Genomic DNA, 16,437 nt, shown 5'->3' with positions numbered 1-16,437 from the left:
AAACTGTAGGGATGGTAGCCCCTTCTGAGGACATGAAGCCTGCCAAGTTTCAAGGAGATAGGTGCAGGGCTTTTTGTGAAAGAGCACCTCAAACTGTTGAAAGCAAAGCTTATATCACTTGAGTGTGTTAAGGCAGAGAAAGGGAACTCAGAGAAAGATCACAGTCACTGGGCAGCTACACATGTCAATATCAGAGCGGTCTTTCCCCACCCCAGCCTTTTCCATATATGGAAGATCACCCCACCTCCTTCCCTCTTTTCAGTTTTTGTTTGCTGCCTTCCAAATCTCTGAATCTCTCTGAATCAATTCAGAGGCTTCTGATTCGATTTGGACCTTTTAATGGGTCTCCTGATTCGATTCGGATTCGGCAGTTCAGCTGCCAAATCAGGCTGAATCTTCTCCAAATCAAATTGGCTACTGCAGCTTTGCACAGCCCTAGCGATTGGTTCTAATGTGCTTTCATACAATCATGCCGCCTGCTACGCACGTGTGGTATGGCAAGAAGGGCAATTGCATGGATCATATAATCGTAGAAAATGAGGGTTGGAAGGAACCTCATCTAGTCCAACCCCTTGCTCCCCCAGCTATGTCATCCCTGTCAAGGCTTTGTTTAGTCAGGTCTTAAAAAAGTACAAGAATGAAGCCTCCACAATCTCTCTGGGTAGCCTGTTCCAGTGGTTTTTTAAGTGCATTTGTTTTATTAAAATAATTTTACATTAATGAATATTTGACTGATCTTGGCAAACCAGATAGAAAGCTAGAAAAAGGCAGGGATTTTCACTGACTTATAAGGGATTCTGCCATTCAAATTCCTTTAAATAACCAACCAAAGGACTGAAACTGTGTTTTATGCTAATTTTGACTTCTAGGCATTGTGTGAAGACTGCCCATAAAATACACAGGAATGTGTATTTATTTATTTATGTGTGCTATTAGCCTATAGTGTCTGAGGGAATGGTAATTAAGAAATAAGAAACAAGAAAATAAGAGTTCTAATTTTTACTCTAGAAGTTGCCAACAAATACTATTTGAAGAATTCTTAAAACCACAACAAGAAATTATCCAAACTACTAGAAAGAAATGGTTTGTTTATTTCATGAGTTATTAACCTGCTTTTTTAAAATTCACATTCACCTTAAAATACTGTTACCTTTATTACAAACAAACTGTTGATAAGATCCTAAGATGTCTGCTTTGAGAACTGATTTCTTTCTAAGGGTGCTTGCTTTTGGTAGCTACTTATATTTAGATGATGCTGGTTCAGATTCTAGGCTTTTTTTTTTAAATTAACACAAGTTGTATATTTAAGTATGCAATTTCTACTATATAATTTAGCTTAGAGTCAGTTCCATAGCTAAGGGGATGCCAGATTAGAGTGGGGGGTTGGAAAAACATCAGCCACTGCAAAGCTCAAGCACTACTACTGCCTTGCAGAGAATTATGTTGTATACCAGGAGTGGGCAATTATTTTGGGCAGAGGGCTGCTTACCCAGTTTTGGCAAGCTGTCAAGGGCCACATGGGTAGCCATGCCCCTTGGTCACCATCTTGGGACCAATGTCTCACGGCCAGCATTAGTGGGGCCCAGGGTGGGGTATAGGCTGGCAGGGGACTGTGGAGGTGGGTTGGGCTGCACCAGCAGGGAGAGGGGGGAGCTGGCCCAGCTCTGTAGAGCCCCTGCTGGCTGGGACTCTGTACTCCTGCTGCCCCGCTCTGGCTCTGCCGGCACTTGGCCCCGGGACCCTGGTGTGGGCCCCATGCACCCACTCACTCCCAGTATCCCTCCAGCCCTGCGGTACAGGCAGGGGGCAGCGCAAAGCCCCGACCCCCTGCTCCATGGCAGGGAACGAGCTGGTGCTGAGTGCAGGGGAAAAGCAGCCGCTCCCCTGCCCCATGGCCGGCGCTCCCTGCTGCAGTGGCTCACAGCCCACGTGGGGCTGTCCTGAGCAGGCACAGGCAGGGGGCGGGGTGGAGAGGCAGCAGATGTTTGCAGCTGGCCCAGGTTCTGGATAGCTGCTGACAGCTACAGAGCCTGGGCTGAGAGGCAGGGGCTTTGGGTGGGGGGCATGGGGCAGCAGGGCTGGGAGCAGGGGCTTTGGGTGGGGGGCATAGGGCAGCAGGACTGGGGGGCATGGGCTTTGGGTGAGGGGACAAGGGGCAGCAGGGCTGGGGGGCAAAAGGCACAAGCAGGGCATCCTGCCATGTATCGCCTGCCCTCATGTTGTTTTGAGCAGGCACAGGCAGCCCCAGGCAGGCTTGTAACCCACCACCTGGGGCTGCCTGTGCCTGCTCAGGACAGCCCTGCATGGGCTGTGAGTAGCTGCAGCAGGGAGCACCAGCCACAGGGTGGGGAGGGGCCGCTTTTCCCCGTGTTTCACACCAGCTCCTTCCCTGCCCTTCCTCCCCTACTTACCTGAGGTTCTGATGCCAGAGGAGCCACATGGCTTTGGCTGAGGGGGGCAGGGTTGGACGGGCCCTGCTGTTGTAGGAGCCAGATGCAGCCCACCAGGCCATATTTTGCCTACCCCTGCTGTATATACTACTTAGCAGCTTGCTGCATTAACCACTGCAGTATTTTACTACAGATTGCCTAACTACTGATCTCCAAATTCTGCAGGTGGAATTCACTCCAGTAGATAAAACCCCAGTATAGCAAAGCATTTACCGTATTCCACAGTGTATAGGTCAACATGGTGTATAAGTCAGCCCCATTTTTCTGATGCAAAAAGTTAGGAATTTCATAGATCCGGTGTATAATTTAACCTAATGTTTTGGATTAGAAGTATAAGTTTGACTTATACCGGCCCATGCACGCCCTCACTGTGGGCCAGGCACCCATGCCACAGCACTGCTCACAGTGGAAGGGGATGGGCTCAGTGCTTGACTGGCACAGCCCCATCCCCTGTGCACAGTGCTGCCTGGGCCACACCAGCTGAGCACCAAGCCTGATGATGCTCACAGGGGGTGGTGATACGAAGCATAAGTTGAAGTTGAATTTTAAGAGTTAAAAATTGGGCTTCAAAACTTGGCTTATACACTGTGAATATGGTATACATTTTCTTTTCTTTTCATGCGTACTAAAGTTTATCTCTTGTAAGCGAGGCAAAGTTTCTTTGGCTTGTGTAACTTCAACTCGTGCTTGAATATGTTGTAGAATTCCAGTTTATATTCTTTTATATTTCTAGGACTTTTCAATTATGTTATCCAATTTTGTTCTGTCTTGTCAGAGTGTAACAGGTCCAGACTTATTACTATTTACGCTCAGATTTAGCAAAACATGCAAGAACTTACCCAACTTGAAGCACATGAATAATCTCATTCTTTGGCTTCAGTTCAGGGCGTCATGAAATAGTGCTTTCCTGAATAAAAATGCATCCCTAATCATGGTATATGTTTAAAAGTAAGCATATGCATAAATGTACACTGAATTGGAGTTAGGAGGATAACTTATATTTGCAAATCATAGGTTAGTTATTCATATTGCAGAAGTCAGCTTAACTATATTGACACGTTATGAGGGTAGTAAATGCTAACAAACTAAAGTAACATCATTGTAGCAGGTTTGGGGCCCAGGGGTGGCCATGGCCATGATACCCTCTGGTGGCTACTTGGCTCCTGCCCCACTCTGGCTCTGTGGGTTCCTTCCCTTCCCTCTCATCTGCCACATCTTGGTGTAATTAGTTAACTGTTAAAAGGGAGGCTGTCGTTGGGTCTTCAGTACAAGCCCTCATGTGATTTTTGTCCACCTGTTCCCTGTTGGTCTCCGCTGGTCCCAATTCTGCCTTTCTAGGACTAAGTGGGCCCTCCTGGCTTGTCCATGCTGCCCAGGACACCTCTTGCCTTAAGGGCTGTTTGTGACCTCCTTCTGCCCCAACAGCCATGCCCATGCCTTGCAGATGTGACCAGTTATCTGTCTGGGCCCCTCTCAGCCTAGGTTCACTGGTCTGGGCCTGGCTTCCAGGCTCCAGCCCCTGTCTCACCTTCCTTCAGGCTTTGGGCCCATGGCCCTGGTCTTGCCCTTCTTGGGCTGTGGGGCCCTGACCCCAGTCTCACCTCTCTTTGGTTTGGGCCCCTGGCTCTGGTTTCGCCTTTCTTGGGCTGTGGGCCCCTTGCCCCATCTCAACTGTCTTAGGCTGTGGGCCCCTGGCCCTGATTTCACCTCTCCCAGCTGTGGGCCCCTGGCCATAGTTTCACCTCTCTAGGTTCTGGGCCCTTGACCCTGGTTTCATTTCTCTCTTGATTCTGGGCCCTTGCCCCTACAGCCTTTGCCCTTCTTTGTTTTCCGCCTATCTGGTCTTAGGCCCTGGGCCCTAGCACATGTCTCTCCAAAACTGCACATGTCTCTCAGGCATCATTGTGTGCATGATGTATCCCTCAGGCACCCCACTGTGAGCTAAATCTCAGTGTACCCTCAGACACCCATCTGTGGCCTCCAAATCACCTAGTAGAGCCACATCTGGTTCAGTGGTATAAAAACACCAAAAACATAATCCCACTGGCTATAACTAAAATGCCCCCATACTGGGTCCTACTGCCTTCAAGCTGCAAGCCTCTTACTTGTAGTCCTCAGGGCAGCTCAAGTGCCAGACAGTCCCTCTCCCATAGTCATTCATAGTTGCATAGATGCTAGGGTTGGAAGGGACCTCAATGGATCATTAAGTATGACCCCCTGCCTATGGCAGGAAAAAGTGCTGGGGTCATGTGACCCCAGCCAGGTGCTCGTCCAGTCTCTTCTTGAAGATCCCCAAGGTAGGGGAGAGCACCACCTCCCTTGGAAGCCCATTCCAGATTCTGGCAACTCTAACCGTGAAGAAGTTCTTTCTGATGACCAACCTAAATCTATTCTCTATCAGCTTGTGGCCATTGTCCCTGGTTATTCCAAGGGGTGACCTGCTAAACATAGCATCTCCTATTCCCTGTTGCCCCCTCCCCTGTGAATTTGTATACTGCCACAACATCCCCCCTCAGCCTTCTCTTGCAGAGCTAAAAAGGTCCACATCTCTCAGCCTTTCCTCATAGGGCCTTCCCTGCAGGCCTCTAACCATACGAATGGCCCTCCTCTGGACCCTCTGAAGGATGTCCACATCCTTCTTGAATTGTGGCCCCCAGAATTGCACACAGTACTCCAGCTGTGGCCTGACCAGTGTCACATAGAAGGGAAGCATCACCTCCCTGGACCTGTTCATGATGCACCTACTAGTGCATGACAAAGCGTGGTTAGCTCTGCTAAGTACTTTGTCACATTGATGACTCATATGCATCTTGGAGTCAACAACAACTCCCAGGTCTCTTTCTGTCGCTGTGCTGCTGAGAAGGTCATCTCCCAGCCTGTAGGTGTGCTGGTGATGCCCTCTCCCTGGGTGCAGCACCTTTTACTTGTCCTTGTTGAACTGCATCCTATTGTTCTCTGCCCTCTTCTCTAATCTGTCCAGGTCCACCTGGATTTGGTTTCTGCCCATCAGTGTGTTTACTTTACCCCATAGTTTTCTGTCATCTGCAAATTTGGACAGAGTGCTTTCGACGCCCTCATCCAGGTCGCTGATGAAGATATGGAACAACACTAGCCCAAGAACCAAGCCTTGGGGGAGGACCTCATTGCCCACATCTTTCCAGATCAATACCGACCTATCCACCACCACTCTCTGAGTAGTACCCCTAAGCCAATTTGCCACCCACATAACTGTAATCGTCTGTGGCACAGTTTAATTTGTTTATGAGAATAGGATGGGATACCGTGTTGAAGGCCTTCTTAAAGTCCAAGTAGATGACGTCTACCTTGACTCCTGCATCTAAGCATTTAGTGACCTGGTCATAGAAAGAAACAAGGTTAGTCAGGCAGGATCTACCTGCTATGAACCCGTACTGGTTGGCCTTCAGCATCATATTATGTGCTGGACTTCTACAAATGTGATCCCTGATAATTTTTTCAAGGGTTTTCCCAAGCATAGAGATGAGACTAACTGGTCTATAGTTATCCAGCTCTTCTTTCCTCCCCTTCTTGAAAACAGGAACCACAGTGGCCCTTTTCCAGCCCTCTGGGACCTCACCTGAGCACCATGAGGGCTCAAACAGCCATGCCAGTGGCTCTGCTATGACACTGCCTAATTCTTTCAGCACCCTTCAATGAAGCTCATCCGGTCCCACTGACTTAAACACATACAGCTCCTCCAAGTGTCTCTTTACTAGGTCAGCGATGACAGTAGGTGGGCTGGTGTTCCTCCTGCTTCTATCTGTAATGCATTTGGGATATTTGTCTAGATCCATGCTCAAGAATACAGAGGCAAAAAACTCATTGAAGAGCTCTTCTTTGTCCCTCCTATCTGTCACTAACTGCCCTAGTCTATCCTGTAGGGGTCCTGTGCTCCCCTGCACCTTCTTTTTGCTCCTTGTGAATTGGGCCAAATATCCTCTGAATTGAATCAGCACCCAAAGCTTCACACAGTCCTACTGTTTACTTTTCCCACCCTTCACCGGATAGTGAATTCAATCAATTGATGGTCACTATTCCCTAAGTTACCTTGTACTTGCAGATCCCCCACCAGGTTGTCCCCTGTAGCCACCACCAAGTCCAGCAAGGCATTCCCTCAGTGGGATCGTATACCTCCTGCATTAGGTGGAGGTCCTGTATGCAGGTTAAGAACCTACATGAGCAGTTAGTCCTGGCTGACTGATCTTCCCAGCAGATGTCAGGGTAGTTTAGGTCACCCATGACAACCGTAACTCCTGACCGTACAGCCTCTGAGAGTTGTCCAGGGAATTCCAGGTCTAGCTCACCCTTTTGGTATGGCGGTCTATAGTACACCCCCACTACCAAGTCCCTTTTCCACCCACTCCCCTTGTATCCTAACCCACAATAGCTCAGTTTGGCCCCCATCCCATCTTGGATCCCATCTTGATTATAGAAGATGTATATTGCTCCTTAACATAGAGATAAATATCCTTCCCCTTTTCCCCCACTCTGTCCCATCTGTATAACCTGTAACCTTCAATGCCTACTGCCCATTTGTGAGTAGGGTCCCACCAGATTTTAGTTAGCCCAACCAGGTCAAAGTTGTTGCTTGCAACCAGGACTGCAGGTTCCTCCTGCTTGTTCTCCATGCTTCTAGCATTAGTGTAGAGACATCTAAACCCCACAGTGGGTGCCCTTGGTACCCCCCTGTCCTGATGTCTATCTGGCCCATTACTGCTTGCCTGGGCTGATCCAGCGCATGGCTCATGACTCTCTGATCACCATCCTGCTCAGAAGCTCCTCTCCCTGCGACCTGCATGGCCAAACTGCCTGCTCTGGATTTATATGCCTCTCAACCCCTGTCCCCCCCCAATCAGATGGTTTGCTAGCCCTGGCACAGTTGCCTCTCTTTTATTCTAATGTGCAGCTTACTGTTGCTACTCTGACTGCCATAGCAGTGTCTTTGTTGTTTCAACAGGGATCTCCCCTATCATTGAATCATAGAAAATTAGGATCGGAAAGGACTTCAGGAGATCATCTAGTCCAACCCCCTGCTTAAAGCAGAGTCATCACCAACAAGATCATCCCAGCAAAGGCTTTGTCTAGCTGGGTCTTAAACATGGGTGACTGGTGCTACCTTAGTCAGGGTGGCACGTGCCCCCCCTGCAACCAGTGCCACTGACGGGGGGAGGACTCCCCTGCAGCTGATCTCACTTCCCGAGGGGACCCCTGCAGCCAATCCTGCAACAGCCAATAGCTGCATCCACTTCCAGGAGTGGCTGCGGCTGCTTATGGGAGCGGTTGCAGCAATCAGCTGGTGCTTACAGGGGGGGCACCGGCGCTCCCCCCTGCCCATCACCTAAGCAGCGAGCGAGGCCAGTCAGGGGGTTCATATGTACCCCCTGTGCATTGCCACTGATGTTAAAAATCTCTAAGGATGGAGATTCAACAATACCACTGGGCAATCTGTTCCAGTGTTTTATTGCCCTCTTCATAAGAAAGACTTCCCTAATATCTCATCTAAATTTCCCTTGCTGCAACTTGAGACCATTGTTCCTTATTCTGTCATCTGCTACCTCTGAGAAAAGCCTATCCCCAACCTCTCTGGAATCACCCTTCAGGTAGTTGAAGGCTGCTATTATATCTTCCCTCAGGCTTCTCTTTTCTAGACTAAATAAGGTCAGTCCATTCTGCCTCTTTTCAGAAGTCATTAGTCCCTAGTCCTCTAACCATTTTTGTTGCTGTCTGCTGGACTCTTTCCAATTTCACCACATCCTTTCTGTAGTGGAGGGCCCAAAACTGGACGCAGTACTCCAGATGTGACCTCACCAGTGCCAAATAGAGGGGAATAATCACTTCCCTTGATCTGCTGGCAGCACTCCTGCTAATGTAACCCAGTATGCCATTGGCCTTCTTGGCAACAAAGGTATACTGTTGGCTTATATTCATTGTATTGTCCACAGTAATCCCAAGGTCCTTTCCCAGTCAGTTCCTAGCCTATATTAGTGCATGGGATTTTTCTGTCCTAAGTGCAGGACTTTGCAGTTGTTGTTATTGAACCTCATAAGATTTCTTTTGGTTCAATCCTCCAATTTGTTGAAGTCTCTGAATTCTAGCCATACCCTCCAACATATCTACTACTCCCTACAGCTTGGTATCATCTGCAAACTTGCTGAGGCTGTACTCCATCCCATTTTCCTGGTCATTGATGAAGATATTGAACAAATCTGGCCCCAGGACTGACCCCTGGGGCATTCCACTTGAAACTGTCTGCCAGCTAGACATAGAGCCATTGATTACTACCCTTTGGCCATGTCTTCACAAGATGCTGACTGCACAGTAGCCCAAGATTACCATGCAGTAGTGTCATGGGGCAGCAACTATGATGTTATGCTACTTCACAGTAGTCTCAGGCTACTCTGCAGTCAGCATCGCAAAAAAGCCGTTTGTCAGTGCTACTGTGCAGTAACTCGGGTTACCGCACAGTCACTTAGTACTTGCTTGTACAAGTAGTAAATGACTGTGCGTTAATGACTGTGCAGTCAGCGTCTCATGTATGCAGCATTTGAGCCTGACAATGCAGCCACTTTTCTATCCACCTTATAATCCCTTCATCCAACCCACACTTCCTTAGCTTGCTTGCAAGAATGCTGTGGAAGACTGTATCCAAAGTCTTGCTAAAGTCACTGCTCTCCCTGTATCCACAGAACCAGTCATCTCATCATAGAAGGCAGTCAGGTTGGTCAGGTTGGACTTGCCTTTGGTATCCATGCTGACTGTTCCTAATCACTTTCTTTTCCTCCAAGTGCTTTGAAATGGATTCCTTGAGGATCTGGCTCCACTATTTTTCCAGGGACTGAGGTGAGGCTGACTGGTGTGTAGTTCCCTGGATCCTCCTTCTTTCCTTTCTTAAAGATGGGCACTACATTTGCCCTTCTCCAGTTGCCTGGGACCTCTCACAATCACCAAGTTTTTCAATATAATGGCCAGCTGCTCTGCAGTCACATTGGCCAATTCCCTCAGCACCCTGGGGTACATCATGTTCAATCCCATGGACTTGTATGCATCCAGATTTTCTAAATAGTCCCTAACTGTTCTTTTCCACTATTGGCTGCTCACCTCCTCCCCATGCTCTGCTGCCTAGTGCAGTAGTCTGGGAGCTGACCTTGCCTATGAAGACAGATAATAAAGGCATTGAATACTTTAGCCTTTTGCATATCATCTGTCACTAGGTTTCCTCCCCCTGTCCTGATCTTCCACTTGTTGCTGACATGCTTGTAGAAATGCTTCTTATTACCCTTCATGTCCCTTGCTAGCTGTAACTCCAGTTGCACTTTGGCTTTCCTGATTTCATCCCTGCATGCTCGAGCAATACTTTTATACTTCTTCTTAGTTGTTTTTCCAAGTTTCCGCTTCTTGTAAGCTTCTTTTTTTGTGTTTTAGCTCACTGAATTGTTCCCTGCTAAGCCAAGCCAGTCTTCTGCCATACTTGCTACACTTCATGCATATCAGGATGATTTATTCCTGCACCCTCAGTAAGGCTTCTTTAAAATACAGCCAGCTGTCCTGGGCTCCTTCCCCACCTCAGACTAGCTTCCTAGAGGATCCTGCCCATTAGTTCCCAGAGTTAGTCAAAGTCTGCTTTTCTGAAGTCCAGGGTCCATACTCTGCTGCTCTCCTTCCTGCCATTCTTCAAGATGTTGAACTCAGTCATCTTGAGGTCACTGCTGCCCAAGTTGTCATCCAGTTCTACATTCTCCACCAGTTCTTCCCTGTTTGTGAGCAGCAGGTCAAAAAGAGCACAGTCCCTAGTTGGCCTCTCCAACACTTGCACCAGGAAGTTGTTCCCAACACACTCCAAAAACTTCCCGGATTGCCTGTGCACTGTTGTACTTTCTTCCCAGCAGATATCCAGGTGATTTAAGTCCCCCAAGAGAGTCAGGGCCTGTGATTGGGAAACTTCTGCTAGCTGTTTGAAGAAAGCCTCATCCTTTCGGTCTTGGGGTCTGTTGCCCTGTTGCTGGGTAGCTAGCAATAGGTGCTCACAGAAAATGAGTTCCTGGCTCTCTGTTTCCCTGCAGCCAACCCATAATGAGCAGTCTTCCCCCCACCTGGGGGCCTTCCTGCTGCTACTTCTGCCTTCAAGTAACAGAAGCCCTCTGGCTCCCTGTTACAATCATATACCTACTTTGAATGGATGTAAGTGATTGTAATAGAGAGCAGTAATCAGGCATAGGTTCTTTGTAGAGGTGCACTGATATATCAGTCCATATTGTATCAACACTGATAAAAGGAAAATTGACATCAGCAATTACCTTTTTTTGGCCAATGTGGCTGATAACGTCACAAATACATGGTACGTGCATGCGCACAGCCACAGAATGCATGTGGCCAGGAATCCAACCTGGCAGCCTGGATAGTGGTAAGTCTGTCAGGGGAAGGGGCATGGGGGAGGAAAGGAGCATGGAGGGGGCAGGTTGAGGTCCCCAAGGTGAAGGAGTGAGTGGGGCTGAGGTAAGGGCAGGAGCAGGGGCAGGTGCCGCCCAGCATGTCAGGGTGGGGTACAGGGCAGAGCCATGGGAGGGTTATCTGGGAGGCACGGGGAGCAGGGAGGGAGGCACTGCATTCACCCCCCAGGGGAGGCATGGGGGGGCACATGCCCCCCCGGATTTGTGCTTGGGGCAAGGACAGGCTGTCCACTGTGGGCTTGGGGCCGAGGGCTGGTCTGGCCTCTTCCCAGTGGGGATGGGGGGGTGGGCCAGGGCCGCGCTCAGGGCGGGCGGGGGTGGGGTGGGCAACAGTAGCACTGAGAGAGGGATTACTGGGGGGGCTACGGAGAATTTTGGGGTGGCTGTACCCACCCCATAGCCCTTCCTCCTAGCACTGCCCTTGCATGCCCCACGTTGAGCCCTGGCCCAGCCTCCACTGGGAAGGGGCACCTGGTGCAGCCCCTGGCCCTGAGCCCACAGCAGGCAGCCTGCCTTCACCCCTTTCTCACTGTGGCAGGCTCAGTGTGTCCCCGCAATGCCCCTTCCCTTCCCAATTCTGCTTCCCCCAACACTTACTGGCTGGGCACTGCTCTCCAAGCTGCTGGGTTGCATATCGGCAATCAGACCAGTATCAGCCGATATGGCTGGTTAATAATCAGTCATTGGTATCAGCCAAAAAAATCTTTATTGATGCTCTCCCAGCTCTTTGAGTTCACTGTGGAGTTTATTTCTTTGGATAATACAATACTGGAATCATTACTTATTTTTAAATCCAGCCTTGAAAAGTGAATAAAGTAAAACTCAGTTTATCAACATCTAAGCCCTGCAGTTTATATGAGGGATGAGTTTTACTATCAGGTAACTGTAGAGTGATAAAAGTATTCTGGATATCACCATACCTATAAGGACATAGGTGTGTGAACCACTGCTAATTAATGGAGGTTCTATCAATTATTTCAGTGAGAGTAAGATTGGAGCTTAGTTAAAGCACATCTTTACTTCATATTTTCTCTAGCCAGTACCCTACTCAAGTCCAGCAGAGTATACATGGATTACTTTAAAACTCATTTGTTAAATCTAGGTTTATTGCATCCTTTGAATAAGCATATTTTTTTCAAAATCTTGAAAAGGTATTCTGAAGTGTAGGTTTAGTTGATGGTTTTATTGATTACTTTATACATGGAGATAGTTAAAATGGAGATATCTGGTAAAAACCCTGCTAGAAAACATGCTATAATAAGGTTATAAACTTATTTAAATGCTGGAAAATACCAATGTAGTGTAGGGTACAGTCCTGCATTGTCACATGAGCTCTTTGCACTATATTTCTATGATTTTGGTGCCATTATCATGTTTTTTATATCCTAAAGATCTGAGACAATATTATCATGTTTTAATATTCTACAGATCTGAGATGACATCCAAACGGCACGAGTTAAAAAACGATCAGTGCTCCATGAAGAACGGTAGCGTTTTGCCAGGTAAGGATTGCTCACAGTCTGCATTGCTGTACACATCAAGTGAAATGTTTTGGGAGTTGATTACTAAAAAGTAAATAGAGTCATATCTGGAAGGAAGTTTTTGTCATAAGAACTTACTTTTAAATGCTTCAGCATACATAGTGGTTTGGCAGTAGCAAGGTGGCAAATCAGGAAACCTTGAATGTGAGTAAGTGCTTGCTGTCTCCTGATCTGACCTTTCCTTTTGGGACCAGATCTTTAACTCAGCTGTGTTGATTTATATGAGCCAAGATACCGGAGCCATATCTAATTATACTAGACATAGAACTGACCCTCTGTGTCCAAGGCAGCATTGAGGAAAGCAGCAGATCATTCTGACCTCCTTACTGGAGGGGAGAGATTGAGTAAGTGTCCTGCTGAAAATAAAAGGGATACCAGAAACTTATTTCGTGTGCTGTAGTTTGTTATATTATTATTATATCATTTTAAAAAAACACAATTATTTACTTTCATGTCCATTTCTAAAAATTCTTGTGAGTGGTTGCAGAAAAGATCATTGTATGGTATCATGGTACTCTCACTTCCCTGTAGAAAGTGGAAGATGTTTCTTGTGTTCTATGAAGGAAGCTTCCCATACATAGATGCTCAAGAGTGAAGGAAAAGATGTGTATGTTGAACACATCTGTGCCACTGAAACAGGTGACCAAGGAATGTGGTCAATCTTCTGTCACAAACCCATCTACAGGATGCCCCCAGAGCCACGCATTTCTCCCTAGTGTTCTGCCACTTGTACCAAGAAACAGAACAAGGTTTGCCCTGAGATAACTGCTTCCCCCTGCAGATCTCAGCTCCACTGTGCTTATACCAGAGCTCACAGATGCAGCAGGGGAATTTGCTTACCCTAAGTGGCCTTCCTTTTGGGTTGTGGAGACAGAACAAAAAGACAAATAAAGTTGCTTACCCTCATACCTGGCTATTCCCTAGCCCTCCTGAGAGTCCTACCTGTACCTCCAGAACTCAGCCTTCCTGATAGTTTTGCCAGTCCTGGCTGTGAGTCCTGGGGCCCTGAAACTTTCTCCAGCCAGGAAAAAATCCAAAGCTTCTGGCAGCCTTACAAACAGCCCTTATAATATCTCCAAGCCACACCTCCCTCAGCATTGTCCCAATTCCTCATGCATCTCCATAATCCTCCAGAAAGTCTCTCCATAAGACACCTGACATTTTCTGGCTGATGGGGAAAAAAAACAAAGGTAAGTAAGGGGGACTCTACAGTAGTAGTAATTCAAGGTAGAAAAGAGGCTGTCTGTGAAAAGGGAAATAGCTGGAAATTAAGAAGATAAAGGGCAGAAAAGGAGGGGAGGAGAGGAAAAATTGTAAGAGGTCAGGTCTGGCAGGTACGTAATGACTCAGATGTAATGTGTTATAAATCCAATGTCTATACTGAGTCCATTAATTTTTGTATCCAGTAGATTTATGAAGTGAAGTTTGTAGGCTCATCTATAAAAGGTGTTTGGTAAATTCCCTTTGAGGATTAGAACTGAGAGATTGGAGAGGGAGTGGTTGTCTTGTGAGAAGTGTGCACCCACAGGTACTTGGGTATTCTTGTCTTTGATAGATTTTCAGTGTGCGTTCATTCTGGTGCCCAGTTGTTGTTTGGTTTCTCCTACATATTTTCCATAAAGGCATTTGGTGCATTGGATGAGATATATAACATTTCTGGAGGTACAGTCCAGGAATGGTGATGGTTCCGTTGTGGTGGTGGTCATGTGTTGGCAGGTTTTGCATTTCTTGTCCTGGCATGATCTGGATCCATTCGGTGTGGTTTGCGTCATAGAGAAGTTGATTTGCCCATTACAGACAGACAATAACTTGGATGCCCATTCTACCTGTCTCTTCTGTCTATACTTGGGAGTGGCACTTGCCCTAGTATCACAATAGTAAGAGAGATTTAGCAGTTGTGCCCACTCCCCTTCCTTGATTAAACCATATCCAGAATAATAAAGATATATACAGATAGTGCAACATAACCAGTATAGTGATAAAAGTGATATAACTGGATAAAGTATAACATTGGCTCTCCAAGGAGACCACACACGCCAGTTAAATGAACACCAAAAAATCTTCATGACACCCCACAAACCTTCTAGTCTAGGGTCGGGTTCATGACACTCTCCCATTACTTAAGAGAAAAAGCTCTTCAAAGCTTGTTTTATTTATCTTGCACATTTTGATTCTGACTTTTTTGATACTATGGGACTGAAGAGTCAGAGTTCAGTTTCTTATTTTACTGGTCTACTTAAAGAATCATTGTCATATATGATATTTGCTTTCATGCTTGTGCTTCTTTTTTATTCTCATTAGTATAAAGCTATAACTTTCTTTTTCATTTTTGAAGTTGGTGACCTCTGAAGGTTTTTGTATCTCTGGAAGTTTCATTGGTTGAAAAATATCTGGTATCATATTCTGGAAAGCCTATGGCCCATTAACTTACGTCCATTAATGACTGCAAAATTCATAAACCTTTACATAATGATTTTCTTTAAGTACAGTAGTATTAGCTTTTATGGTAATTTTACTGTTATTTATGATCCCAAAAAATGTCTATCGAAAAGTGAGATAATCACATAGGGAATGTAATTTGTAGATAGTTTAATACCTTATAGTAATTGTTGCAGGCTCTATTAAAGATTAAGGAGGTTACAAGGCCTGTCTTTGAAGCCAAGTGTAATTCTTTGTAAGGAAAGTTATATTCTTAATGGTGGTCGGGAGTGATTACTTGGGGAGCTGCAATAAATCATTCATGAATTTCATTGAGCTTTATTTCTTCCTGATTTGAAAAACGTGTCCCCCAATATCTAGCTAAGAGATCCTTACTCCCTTTGCATCTGCTTACATTTCAGTTATACTGTTCTTCACACTTATTCTTTTCAAGTTAACAGGAAATGCAGTGTAGGAGATCAACATGGAGAACTCCTCAGCTTGAGTTGATCTGATCTGATATATATGGAAGTTAATAGCACTTGACTGTTAGCAGAATTGGATTCTTTGCGGCTAATCCTGCACGTGCTAATTTATCTTTTTTTAGTAGTCCCACTCAGATTTAAGAGGCTGTTCTTGCAAATGAAGCCTTGCACATGTTTAAGTCTTTGCAGAATCAGGTGAAGTATTATAAAAATATAATGCAAAGAACAACTCTGTTCTTACTATTATAGGAAAAATGACTAGGTTGCTAAACAATACTGTAGTTTTAGATCTCTAATTTATATATAAGCAGTGACACACTAAAGACCAGGGGTGGAGGGGAGCACACTTGTGCCAAAGAAATTTCGAGAGAAATATTTAAAGAACTTGTCACCCTAAAGGCTTAGGTGCTTCTGAATATTGCTAATATCTACTGTCAACTTTTGAGACTGTCTTAAGATTCTTTTAAGTTTAGAAATAATATGTCCATCTGTTTGGCATCTAGAGACACTGCACATGTCTACACAAGACACTAACTGAACAATAGCCTAGTAACACTGCAGTTACGCGTCACAGCATGGACAGTGCTGATATGCTACTGTGCAGTATTATTAGGCTACTGCTCAGTAAGTGTCACTAAAAAAGCATTTGCTGGCGCTACTGCGCAGAAACTCTGGTTACTGCACATTTTTTAGTACTTGATTACACACGTACTAAATTAAATGCACAGTAGCCACTGCACATTAATGAATGTGTAGATGTGCCCACCATGTATGGAAGGAAAATGTCAGTGTTTAAATGCCCACAGTTTGCAACACAGTTAACCCTCTTTTGACCTTCCTTTGAGCCACCTGCCCAACCAGAAAAAGAGGGGAAAACATAAAAACAAACCAACATACAAAGAGAAGATGTCTTTATAGTTTTTGATCTAGTTGTTCAAAGGTTTATCCAAAAATTTTGACTCCGGCACCACGTACCAAACTAAGTAACTGGGTTCTTAGATGCACCAGCAGGGGGAGTGAGTTTCACAGCCAATGACTTTCCACTGAATTTAACCATGCTTTTCAAACTCAAGGGCCA

General features: G+C 46.0%; 1 protein-coding gene across 4 annotated transcripts in view; it reads left to right on the top strand.

The window, feature by feature from the left end:
* Nucleotides 1-16,437, top strand: part of MORN1 (MORN repeat containing 1) — a 159,788-nt gene that overhangs the window by 125,956 nt on the left and 17,395 nt on the right. For all 4 annotated transcript variants that reach the window (XM_090024699.1, XM_090024698.1, XM_090024700.1 and 1 more), the window contains one exon: nt 12,344-12,417. In XM_090024699.1, coding sequence (XP_089880825.1) covers nt 12,344-12,417 — 74 coding nt within the window. The remainder of the gene's footprint in view (nt 1-12,343; nt 12,418-16,437) is intronic.

Source organism: Crocodylus siamensis, chromosome 12 (assembly GCF_052110815.1).
Source record: "Crocodylus siamensis isolate JL-2025a chromosome 12, ASM5211081v1, whole genome shotgun sequence".
Lineage (NCBI taxonomy): Eukaryota > Metazoa > Chordata > Crocodylia > Crocodylidae > Crocodylus > Crocodylus siamensis.
Note: the sequence above shows the minus strand (reverse complement) of the source record. Positions and strands in the feature narration are given on the sequence as shown.